At 46.6% G+C, this 13,121-nt stretch overlaps 1 protein-coding gene across 1 annotated transcript; it reads right to left on the bottom strand.

Moving 5' to 3' along the window:
• Positions 1-3,448: 3,448 nt before the first annotated feature.
• LOC142919842 (uncharacterized) lies at positions 3,449-5,053 on the bottom strand. The gene has a single exon (XM_076062503.1). It carries the CDS (start codon positions 5,051-5,053, stop codon positions 3,449-3,451), a length of 1,605 nt encoding a protein of 534 aa, XP_075918618.1.
• Between the last annotated feature and the right edge of the window lie 8,068 nt (positions 5,054-13,121).

Below are 13,121 nucleotides of genomic sequence, written 5' to 3'. Positions count from 1 at the left end.
CTGAGCGTCACTTAGGTGGACTCAGCCATAATTAAGGTGGTGAGGTGGGTGGGGGTGCTAACATCAGAATTTGAGAGACGAGCGGCCAGCCGTGGTTCTGTTCACACCAGCCCCTGGTGTTGTTCCATTGCGACCCTCACCGGTGCTCGCTAACAGCACACGCCCAGTGGGAGTCGATGAGTCTGTGGGTTTCTGTGTGAGTCCGTGGGTCCACGTGTGGGTCTGTGGATGCGTCAGTCTACATTGGGGAGCCTTTGTCTTTGCAGTTTGGGGACTAGTGCAGCACTAGTGTGCAGTAGTGTATAGTGTAGTGTATAGTAGTGTAGTGTATAGTGTAGTGTATAGTGTAGAGTATAGTGTAGTGTACAGTGTAGTGTGTAGTGTATAGTGTAGTGTACAGTAGTGTATAGTGTAGTGTATAGTAGTGTATAGTGTAATGTATAGTAGTGTATAGTGTAGTGTATAGTGTAGTGTATAGTAGTGTAGTGTATAGTAGTGTATGGTGTAGTGTATAGCTTAGTGTATAGTGTAGTGTATAGTAGTGTAGTGTATAGTGTAGTGTATAGTGTAGTGTATAGTGTAGTGTATAGTAGTGTGTAGTGTATAGTAGTGTATATTGTAGTGTATAGTGTAGTGTATAATAGTGTATTGTATAGTAATGTAGTGTATAGTAGTGTATAGTGTAGTGTATAATAGTGTATTGTATAGTAGTGTAGTGTATAGTAGTGTATAGTGTAGTGTATAAGTGTATAGTGTAGTGTATAAGTGTATATTGTAGTGTATAGTAGTGTATATTGTAGTGTATAAGTGTATAGTGTAGTGTATAATAGTGTAGTGTATAGTGTAGTGCATAGTGTAGTGTAAAGTAGTGCATATTGTAGTGTATAAGTGTATAGTGTAGTGTATAATAGTGTATTGTATAGTAGTGTATATTAGTGTATAGTGTAGTGTATAATAGTGTTTAGTATAGTGTAGTGTATAGTAGTGTAGTGTACAGTGTAGTGTATAGTTTAGTATACTAGTTATCACGTGACTAGTGTAGCTAGCCAGGTGGTGACCACACCCGTGCGTGCATCTCCACTCGTCCGTGTCTGCAAGTAAGCGCTCGTGTGTGTATGTGCACCCGCGTGTTTGTTCGTGTCTGTATGTACGCACACTGTTGCACATGGTTCGCTCGTGTGGGTGTGTAGTGGAACGCACTGCTCATGAAAACATTGCCTCGTTATGCGGTAAATGCTGCGCCACAACAGGAGGGCACTGCAGGGATGAGGCTCTCCGCTCTTGGTGCTGTGAATTAAAACAGCGCCAGGGTGGAGCGTCCCGTCCCTACAGCTCGTAGCTGTGACGGAGCGAGAGTGATCAGCGGACAGCCACCATGGTTGCCAGGTAAGGGGAGACTTCACCTGAAACTCTCCTCCACACGTGTTCCCCATGAACATTGTCGCAATAAACGTACGATCAGGAATCTTTAAAATATCCGACCTTTGTTGTTCCGCAAGAATATTAACGCTCAGACTCGTATCGAACTCTTCGTGAATTCACTTGGTCAAACAGTTCAGGTACTCAGCAAAGCATTTCACCACCCGGTATGCAACAGTTAAACAATCTACTCCAAATCAACACCAAAATGTCAAATTATCATCCACCATTGACTTCCACATCGATGGAAGCCATTTGCCATGACGTCCAAGCCATTAAACACCGGAACAACGTGCCATTCAAGTACATCTTGAAACCCATTATCTGAAGTAGTTTGTATTAAACAATAACTAAATAATAGAAACACGTTTACAATATTGAGCGAAGTTATAGTCACGGACTTTTTCCAACTTTAGCTCAACAGGACCACAAAAGTTCAGATATGTGGTTCATAAAAAAATAATCAATCTGATTGAAATCATCAACTGGCCAAACACTTTTCGATTTCAACATCACCTTATAAAAGAATAACATTTTAAATATAAGCGCACAACTTTATCTATCTGTGATGAGCGCTGCACTTTCCGTTGTTTTCATGCAGGGGGCGCTGCAAACCTACGCACCCCCTGCATGGACGACGGAGGCGCAGGGACAGACGTTCGATTACGTTGGAATCGATCTGCAGACGGCGGTCTTCTCGCACGGCCAGCTCCGTGTCGCCTTATCTCGATCCCGCAATCCGAACCAGGTGAATGGCCGCATCGAACCGAACCCCCGGCAAGACCGTCTACTTAACGACGAGAGAAAATTCACACGAAATGTCCTTTTCAATGAAGTCTTCCAGATGTAAATTGAGACAAGCTTTTAATGAAGAAATAAAATTATCTAATTCAAAACACAACACAATTCAAAGATGCTTCATTTTAAAACTTCAAAACGGAGCATGGGGTACTTGCGTGAATGCGTCCTTCGTGTGCCGTAAATGTTGTGACTTTCCTGGCCTGAAGGCCGTCAACGTGTTGGACCATTATTGGTGCACAGCGTTTCAACAACAGCAGTGGGGTTTGCTTCAAACGATAGGTACAAACATCCAGACGTGAATCAGCAAGGTGCATTTCTAGTCCTAGTTAGACAAAATCTACGTCAACACATAAGACAAAACTACAATTCGTGTTGTAGAGAATGTACCTCCTCCTATACGTGTAACTTTTAAGTGGTATGCCTTGTAACTGATGAATGATCCGAGCGTGCTACCTATTTCAAAGACAATGAGTTGCTCCAGATGCTTCGTGGAACACAAAAGTACCCTTTGACCTGTATCACAAGAACAACGGGTCTCACCTGAGTTCTCTGTACAGGTTACTTTCAAACACACACACACACTTTGTCCTAACATCACTTAATCAATGTTTGACCCTTATAGATCAAATGTTACAAGTATGCACAAAACCAGACAAGTATACATTCTAAATTATTGACAGGCATATTAACAAAATTGGATTACTGCAGTGAAATATACTGCATCACGTTACATCGTATTAACAAGATGCTTTTTAAAAAAGTTGCACAGTCTGCTTCACCGTGTATGTAAAACATACTATTGTGTCATTCAAAACGAGTAGGCCATTGCATGCTGGCGTCTGAGTGAAAATGTAGCAAATTCTAAACATTACCTACAAACCACACAACTGAGATGACACATCAATCATCGCCCCCTACTGACAGGCTCTTGTCCACATGCAGGCCGGTGCAAGGCCACCACCTTGTGCCACACAGGGGCAGCTGCTACTTGGGGATGCTCTTTGAGTGTTTCAGGCGAGGTACGACACAAAACTCCGAGTTGCTGAGGTGATTAAGCAAGCACCGTGTAAAAGCAATTATTATAACATAGTGAATGCTTGGGAGCTTATTGGCTCTTGCTCCTGGTTAGAGATCTACCCAACCCACGGGCCCACAAAGTGTTCAACTTCACATTGTCATTAAAGGCTTGTGACAAAGGTGCATCTATTGTAGCGACATCGTCTCTGGCTTACACATCTACCGGGTCTCCACTTGACTTTGGATTGTCTCGGAGGAAGTCCACCCACACCTCCACTTCCACAAACTGCTGGGAGTTGCCTCGCTCTGCCTCACAGTCAGAATTCTCCTCCTGCTTCACGTTGCCTCCATCGATGTGAAGGTCCCATTTTGGAGTTGAATCTTCATCTTCACATTTCACCTTCACTTCTTCCCTCTTCACCATCACTTCTTCCCTCTTCACCATCACCTCTTCATATTTCACCTCGATACCTTTAAAAGTGTCCAAGCTGCGATTTTCGTCCGGTTCTTGTTTCATGAGGGATGGGCTCATTGCGGCACTTTGACTTTCACAAGCTGATTTCAGACTCTGACTCCGCCCCTTGTGATGCTTTTGTGTTCTCTGGTGTCTTCGAAGATTTGATGAATCTGCAAACGGCTTCCCGCACAGAGTACACTTGAAGGGTTTCTCTCCCATGTGTGTTCTCTGGTGTTTTACAAGAGCATATGACTGTGCAAACGCCTTCATGCACACACTGCACTTGAAGGGTTTCTCTCCCGTGTGTGTTCTTTCGTGTACTTTAAGATTTGGTGAAACTGTAAACGCCTTCCCGCACAGAGTGCACCTGAAGGGTTTCTCTCCCGTGTGTGTTCTCTGGTGTTTTTTAAGAGCAGATGACCGTGAAAATGCCTTCCCACAAACACTGCACTTGAAGGGTTTCTCTCCCGTGTGTGTTCTCTGGTGTGTTACAAGAGCAGATGACTGTGCAAATGCCTTCATGCACACACTGCACTTGAAGGGTTTCTCTCCCGTGTGTGTTCTCTGGTGTACTTGAAGATGTGGTGACTGTGCAAACACGATCCCGCACACAGTGCACCTGAAGGGTTTCTCTCCCGTGTGTGTTCTCTGGTGTTTTTTAAGAGCAGATGACCATGAAAATGCCATCCCACAAACACTGCACTTGAAGGGTTTCTCTCCCGTGTGTGTTCTCTGGTGTGTTTTAAGAGCAAATGAACCTGAAAATGTCTTCCCACAAACACTGCACTTGAAGGGTTTCTCTCCCATGTGTGTTCTCTGGTGTGTTTTAAGAGCAGATGACTGTGCAAACGCCTTCCCACACACAGTGCACTTGAAGGGTTTCTCTCCCGTGTGTGTTCTCTGGTGTGTTACAAGATTACATGACTGTGCAAATGCCTTCATGCACACACTGCACTTGAAGGGTTTCTCTCCCGTGTGTGTTCTCTGGTGTAGTTGAAGATGTGGTGACTGTGCAAACACGATCCCGCACACAGTGCACCTGAAGGGTTTCTCTCCCGTGTGTGTTCTCTGGTGTTTTTTAAGAGCAGATGACCATGAAAATGCCATCCCACAAACACTGCACTTGAAGGGTTTCTCTCCCGTGTGTGTTCTCTGGTGTGTTTTAAGAGCAAATGAACCTGCAAATGTCTTCCCACAAACACTGCACTTGAAGGGTTTCTCTCCCGTGTGTGTTCTCTGGTGTGTTTTAAGAGCAGATGACTGTGCAAACGCCTTCCCACACACAGTGCACTTGAAGGGTTTCTCTCCCGTGTGTGTTCTCTGGTGTGTTACAAGATTACATGACTGTGTAAACGCCATCCCGCACATCGTGCACCTGAAGGGTTTCTCTCCCGTGTGTGTTCTCTGGTGGTTCTGAAAAACTGATGGCCATGCAAATGCCTTGTTACACACAGTACATTTGAAGGGTTTCTCTCCTGTGTGAGTTCTCTGGTGCCGTGTCAAATTTCCAGTCCGGTCCGTGCTGTATGCACGCTGGTCGCATTGTTGACTTGTCGTACCGAGCTGCGCTGAGTGCCTTTGCTCCATCAGACCAATTCTACAGAGGAAGCGTCAGCTGCAGACATAAAAAAAGAATATCCACACCATCTACACGTCAGGCACAGAGGAATGCACACGTGACTTACACGTCTATACTTATTAATATATTCATGATGTAGTGAAACGTTTCTCAAATTCATCAGATTTGATGAACGTGCAAATGCCTTCCCGCACAGAGTGCACCTGAAGGGTTTCTCTCCACGGGCTGTTATGGCACACAATGAGAGGGCAAATGTCATTAATATGCCTGGAAGCCTTCATATCTTCAAGATGAATGTTAACCCAAAACTCTAAGCACACAATTTCGGCTGTCTGACTACAAAAGGAATATTTATGAGCGCTAAATTCAGCTGACATAGCAAAGGGTGTTGAAAACAATACTATTTGTGTTATGCAGAAATGCATAAATCAATGTTCAATCGCAACTTAGAGGTGTGAATCCAGGCTCAGATGACCTTGAATGCTGGGATGAACAGATCCGACTTCAGCTGCATGTGTGTGCTGTGTTCACCTCCTGTTTCCATTCGTATAAAGAGTTCCAGAGGAAAACAAAAATAAACTATTGTTTTGATATAACCTCCGTGTTCAACAGAGTTAATAGACTTTACTGCAAACACAAACTTGACACTGTCACACACTGCCATGGGTAAACAGGTGGCGGTGTGACCAGAACCATGTCTGGCCACCTTCATCTGCTCAGCATTAATTCTTCCTCACTCCACCAAGTAATGAATCGAGGATCAATCAACATAGCCGAGGCTATCCGTGTCTCTGTCTCTCTCTCCCCGTGGTGAAGGTGTTCCCCTCCACACATTCAGAGTCAACAGCGGCACGCGCTTAGCGTCTTTGACCGATAGATATATTGACGCACGTATTGTTGGTTCTTTCAGTAAAGTCACGTAGATAGAAAATAAAAATAACAGATTAAATTCAATAAGATAAAGACCACTTGTGTTGCGATCGAAACGTCGTGGGTTTATTACTTTATTTTCATTTTTTTTATTTTTCATTTAATTTATAATGTTATTTTCATTTTATTTTCTATCTACGTGACTTTACCGAAAGAACCAAGAATATTAATTCCTGCAGTCACCAAAGTTTAAAGTCAAAACATTCACACACGTTGACAAAGCCTCACCTTGTGTTGTTTTGGGCTGGTCGCTTCTGATAACAAGAGCGGTATAGCAGCTCAAGCGGGCTTGGCCTGGTAACAAAAGAACAAAAATAAAAACTGCGTGAATATTTACAATAAAACAAAGTTACAAAGTGGCGAGCCGGGTGAAGACAAATTAAACTTAAAGCGAGATAATTAAAGTGAATGCAATCAGGCGAGGGCAGGAGGCAAGGCCCCGCGTGGCTAGGCCCCGCGTTGTAAAGTTCCAACCTGGACATCGATTCCCATGCTCGCTGCTACTCAACTGACATCCCTACGAGAGAGAGCGAGGCTCTACCTTGGTAAACAACAACCACCACCACAACCACCACCACCATAACGATGAGAATTTCTCACCTCGGATTTCAGTGCAAGAGCGCAGGCGACAGCAGGAAGTAGCATGATGTCACTTCCCTCCCACGAGCGGCTCTCCAACTGAAGAAATTATGTTAATGAGGCCGGCCCATATGTCGAGCGATGGGGGCGTGGGCGCTGAACCCGTCGCAACAAACTCGCGATTGCTTTAACGGAAACATTATGTTAATGAGCCACCAGTCACTGGGTGTAGTTTTGCCCAAATAAGGATTGCCACTGGAACGATATCGGCAGCGACCCAGGCGGAGGTGACGTCACGCTCAAGAACGCGGTGGACGGATGAATACCTTGGTGACATGACGTCACTAGCGAGGTACACCTCCCCCTGGCATTTCACGTCGATGAGGTAATGCAGAATGGTGACGTCACAGAGTTGGAGTTTAAGTTGATTTAGATTCATTTTCCATTGCTCCCTCCCTTGGGTGTGTGAGCTCAGCTACAACAACGTGGACATTATTGTGTATACACTGTGTGTGTGTGCACTGTGTATGTACACTATGTGTATACAATGTGTGTGTCACTGTGTGTCGCTGTGTGTCACTGTGTCACTGTGTGTGTGTACACTGTGTGTGTATATATACAGTGTGTGTACCTTGTGTGTGTACACTGTGTATATACTGTATGTACAATGTGTGTGTACACTGTCTGTGTACACTGTGTGTGTACAATGTGTGTACATTGTGTGCACACTGTATGTACACTGTGTGTGTACACTGTGTATACACTGTGTGTGTGTACACTGTGTATGTGTACACTGTGTGTGTATACACTGTGTGTGTACACTGTGTGTACACTGTGTGTGTGTACACTGTTTGTGTGTACATTGTTTGTGTCCGCATTGAACCGAACCCCCGCCAAGGCCATCTACTTAATGATGAGAGAAAATTCACACGAAATCTCCTTTTCAATGAAGTCTTCCAGATGTAAATTGATACAAGCTTTTAATGAAGAAATAAAATCATCTAATTCAAAACACAACACAATTCAAAGATGTTTCATTTTAAAACTTCAAAACGGAGCATGGGGGACTTGCGTGAATGCGTCCTTCGTGTGCAAATGTTGTGACTTTCCTGGCCTGAAGGCCGTCAATGTGTTGGACCCTTATTGGTGCACAGCGTCTCAACAACAGCAGTGGGGTTTGCTTCAACCGATAGGTACGAACATCCAGACGTCAATCAGCAAGGAGCACTTCTAGTCCTAGTTAGACAAAATCTACGTCAACACGTAAGACTAAACTACAATTCGTGTTGTAGAGAATGTACCTCCTCCTATACGTGTAACTTTCAAGTGGTATGCCTTGTAACTGATGAATGATCCGAGCGTGCTCCCTATTTCAAAGACAATGAGTTGCTCCAGAGGCAGACGCTTCGTGAAACACAAAAGTACCCTTTGACCTGTATCACAAGAACAAGGGGTCTCACCCGAGTTCTCTGTACAGGTTACTTCCAAACAGACACACTTTGTCCTAACATCACTTATTCAATGTTTGACCCTCAGACAAAATGTTACATGCACGCGCACAATCAGACACGGTATTCATTCTAAATCATTGACGGGCATATTAACAACATAGAATTACTGCAGCGAAATTGACTGCATCACGTTACATCGTATTAACAAGAAGTTATTTTACAAATACGCACCGTCTGCTTAACGGTGTATGTACAACGTACTATTGTTGCGTCATTCAAAACGAGTAGGCCGTTGCATGCTGGCGTCTGGGTCAAAATGTAGCAAATTTAAAACATTACGCTACAAATAATAGATCATGGCACTTCGATGGCAACACAAGCAATCGTCATCAGGTGGGACAAGCACAGCAGCAAGAAGAAGAAACTGCTGGAGTAGGCGCCTACTACTTCAGCAGTTTCTCTTGCTGTGGTTGTCCCACCTGATGACGATTGCTTGTGTTGTGATCTATACGCCGTGATCTGTTATGTTTCTACCCACGTGGTGACTTTACCGAAATAATTCAAGAGTGTGGATTCCTGCAGTCACGAAAGCTTCGAATCAAGATTGCCTACAAACTACACAACTGAGATGACGCATCAATCATCGCCCCCTACTGACAGGCTCTTGTCCACATGTAGGCCAGTGCAGGGCCACCACCTTGTGCCACACAGGGGCAGCTGCTACTTGGGGATGCTCTTCGAGTGTTTCAGACGAGGTATGACACAAAACTGCGAGTTGCCGAGACGATAAAGCAAGCACCGTGTAAATGCAATTATTATAACATAGTGAATGCTTGGGGGCTTATTGTCTCTCACTCCTGGTTAAAGATCTACAAAACCCACAGGTCCAAAAAGACTGGCCGCTCTTACTCTGCAGGATGAACCTAGCAACTGAGTGTCCAACTTCACGTTATTGTCATTAAAGGCCTATGACAAAGGTGCATCTATTGGAGCGACATCATCTCAAGCTTACACATCTACCGGGTCTCCACTTGACTTTGTATTGTCTCGGAGGAAGTCCACCCACACCTCCACTTCCACAAACTGCTGGGAGTTGTCTCGCTCTGCCTCACAGTCAGAATTCTCCTCCTGCTTTACGTTGCCTCCATCGATGTGAAGGTCCCATTTTGGAGTTGAATCTTCATCTTCACATTTTACCTTCACTTCTTTGCTCTTCACCATCACTTCTTCCCTCTTAACCATCACTTCTTCACATTTCACCATCACCTCTTCACATTTCACCTCGATACCTTTAAAAGTGTCCAAGCTGGGATTTTCTTCCGGTTCGTGTTTCATGAGGGATGGGCTTATTGCGGCACTTTTACTTTCACAAGCTGATTTCAGACTGCACTCCTTGTGGATCTTCTGATGCTTGAGTGTTCTCTGGTGTACTTGAAGATTTGATGACTGTGAAAATGCCTTCCCACACACCCTGCACCTGAAGGGTTTCTCTCCCGTGTGTGTTCTCTGGTGTGTTTTAAGAATGCACACTCTGCAAGTTGTCATGGCGGTTTGGTCGGTCGGGGCGCTTGCTTGTTGTTAGGTGAAGATTATTCTCCCGGTTTTAAAGTTTAATTTCGAACAAATCTCAGCCATGTCTGGCTCAGCGGACTTCATCCTGCCTCAGAAATGCACGCCGCGTATTTTCGCCGACAATTTTTAGGTTTTATTTCGGACAAATCCCCTCGACCCGAGCCCCCAAGCGCTCTCGCCAAGCGTCACTGCCCGGAGAGAAGACCGTTTTCCCGCTGGAGGTGCTAGGCCGCACGGCATCTCATCGGGGTTCGGGTTTCTTCACTCCTTAACGTCACGTCGTGGGTGTGATCTCGACCCTGACGCCTGCTGCTGTATATTTGGAGTTTGCGGTGTCTCTCTCCCCGTGGTCGCGTGGATTTTTCTCCGGGTCTTCTGCTGTCCCTGGACCTCACGGAGGACAAGATCTACGAGCTCTCCTTGATGAGGGAACCGAAAATCCAAAATAAACACCGCTGACGCCCTCGAAGCCGGTGGTGATGGCCGAGTGGGCCTCCGGCGTGTCGTCCAAGCCCAACGCGACCACCATCAACAAGCACGTCCAGCGGGTCGTGGAGTCTGTCTTCAAGAACTACGACCACGACCGTGATGGCTACATCTCGCAGCAGGATTTCGAGCAAGTCGCGGCCAACTTCCCCTTCCTCGACTCGTTCTGCGTGCTCGACAAAGACCAAGAAGACAAATCCAAGATGGCCGCCTGAGGCGCGCGTGCGCTCCCGGGGCGTTCCCGGGCCGCGCTCCGAGCAGCGGCTGGCGGGGCCGTTTGTGAGGGGGCCGAGGGAGCCGACAGAAGGAGCCGATGGAGCCGAGGGGGCCGGGGCGGGGCCGACGGGGGCGGGGCGGGCCGACAGAGCCGGGGGGGGGGGGCGACGGAGCCGGGGGGGGGGCGACGGAGCCGGGGGGGGGGCGAAGGAGCCGGGGGGGGGGCGACGGAGCCGGGGGGGGCGACGGAGCCACCGGGGGGGGGGCGACGGAGCCGGGGGGGGGCGACGGAGCCGGGGGGGGGCGACGACGGAGCCGGGGGGGGGGGCGACGGAGCCGGGGGGGGTGGCGACGGAGCCGGGGGGGGGGGCCGACGGAGCCAAGGGAGGGCCGACGGAGCTGGGGGAGGGGGGCGACGGAGCCGGAGGGGGGGGGGAGGGGGGGGGGCGACGCGCGAGCAGAGCCGACACTGACTCACTCACACATCATACACTGACTCACTCATCGTGCGCTTACTCACTCACACATCATACACTCGCACAACCACTGACCCATTCACTCATCATACACAGGTTCACTCATCGTGTGCTGGCTCACTCGCACATCATACCCTCACTCACACTTCCGCTGACTCACTCACACATCATACACTGACTCACACATCATACACTGACTCGCAGATCATACACTGACTCACTCATCATGTGCTGACTAACACATCGTATGCTGACTCACATATCATACACTCACTCAACCTAATACGAACTCAATCATCATACAGTGACTCGCACATCATACACTCACTCACGCTGCTGCTGACTCACTCACACATCATACACCGGGAGTGTCGTGCTGCCAGCTATGGCTGCAGGTTTTTGTCGTAAGTGTTATGTATATCGTTTGTTAAATTTAAAATTACAGTTCCTATGATTACTGTTGTTACATTGTTTTTTTATAGCTTCATTTTGGTGATTCAAAAACATGGTTAATCTAAATTGTCTTATAGTTGTTGTTGTTGGCTTGCACCACATTGTGATTTTTGCACACAGCATTTTAATACGTTTTTTTTTGTGTGTGGAATATTTCCTGGTTTATTCCAAGATGTTTTCTGTTGCGCGTCGTCGCTTTGGGATGTTCTGTATTCATATTTTGTTTGTTGCGGTTGCACCCGACTTAAGAGCTGCATGGCTCACAGGGCTATAACTAAATAAATGAAACTTGAAGAGCAGATTAATCTGACAATGTCTTCCCACACACAGTGCACTGGAAGGGTTTCTCTCCCGTGTGTGTTCTCTGGTGTGTTTTAAGAGCAGATGAGTCTGAAAATGTCTTCCCACACACAGTGCACTTGAAGGGTTTCTCTCCCGTGTATGTTCTCTGGTGTGTTTTAAGAGCAGATGAGTCTGAAAATGTCTTCCCACACACAGTGCACTTGAAGGGTTTCTCTCCTGTGCGTGTTCTCTGGTGTTTTTTAAGAAGAGATGAATCTGAAAATGTCTTCCCACACACACTGCACCTGAAGGGTTTCTCTGCCGTGTGTGTTCTCTGGTGTTTTTTAAGAGTAGATGAATCTGAAAATGCCTTTCCACACACACTGCACTTGAAGGGTTTCTCTCCCATGTGTGTTCTCTGGTGTTTTAAGAGCAAATGAATCTGAAAATGTCTTCCCACACACACTGCACTTGAAGGGTTTCTCTCCCGTGCGTGTTCTCTGGTGTCTTTGAAGATGAGATGAATCTGAAAATGCCTTTCCACACACACTGCACCTGAAGGGTTTCTCTCCCGTGTGTGTTCTCTGGTGCTTTTTAAGAGCAGATGACTGTGAAAATGCCTTCCCACACACACTGCACCTGAAGGGTTTCTCTCCCGTGTGTGTTCTCTGGAATTTTTTAAGAGTCGATGAATCTGAAAATGCCTTGTCACACAGTCCACTTGAAGGGTTTCTCTCCTGTCAAACAACAACAACAACAACAAGAAAACTAAGATTAAGGCCATCAGTCTAACAAGGCACGCGTGTCATTGGAACACACGGGCCGTCACGGATACGCGATTGTGTTGCCGTCACGTGACACGTCCAGCACAGTCACGTTGCAGCCCCGTGTCGAGCCATTAACAAGAAAGCAACACGTCACACGATTGTGTCACTACCACACTGCCAATGCAGTAGCACCAAATAACGAGCAATTACATGCCGTAGAATCCATTGTTGTAGCGTGATCCCTGGACGAATTGCGCATTATAAATGTCAATTATTTTTTATTACAATTCCCCCATTGTAATAAGATGGTTTTTTGGGTTCTTATTTTTGTTTTTGTGTTTGTTGTGGTTGCACCCGATTCAAGAGCCGGATGGCTCACAGGGCTATACCAAAATAAACTAAACTGAACCCACGTCTACGCTCCTGGCCTTCAACACAGCGACACGAACCCTACAAGTCTTGTGGGGGGGGGGGGGGGACCTCCCTTGCAGTTTGCAGTGGCACGGCTGAGACGCTTGACTGAAAGGTACTCACTTGATGACTCCCACTAGCAAAGAAACCTCGTGTGCAATGTCTCTGAAGCATCGGGAATTAACGTAGCGTTAGCCCGGCCAACAAAAGACACAGATCCCCCCC

The sequence above is a fragment of the Petromyzon marinus genome, unplaced genomic scaffold, assembly GCF_048934315.1.
Source record: "Petromyzon marinus isolate PM22_M1 ecotype Great Lakes invasive population unplaced genomic scaffold, UKy_Petmar_22M1.pri1.0 PM_G_Scaffold_62, whole genome shotgun sequence".
NCBI classification, from domain to species: Eukaryota; Metazoa; Chordata; class Hyperoartia; order Petromyzontiformes; family Petromyzontidae; genus Petromyzon; species Petromyzon marinus.
The sequence above is the reverse complement of the archived record's forward strand: the minus strand, read 5'-3'. Positions and strand labels throughout refer to the sequence as shown.

What these genes read in the sequence shown, in the direction of transcription:
- LOC142919842 (XM_076062503.1), bottom strand. Translation starts at nt 5,053, where the DNA reads ATGGCGTTTACACAGTCATGTAATCTTGTAACACACCAGAGAACACAC.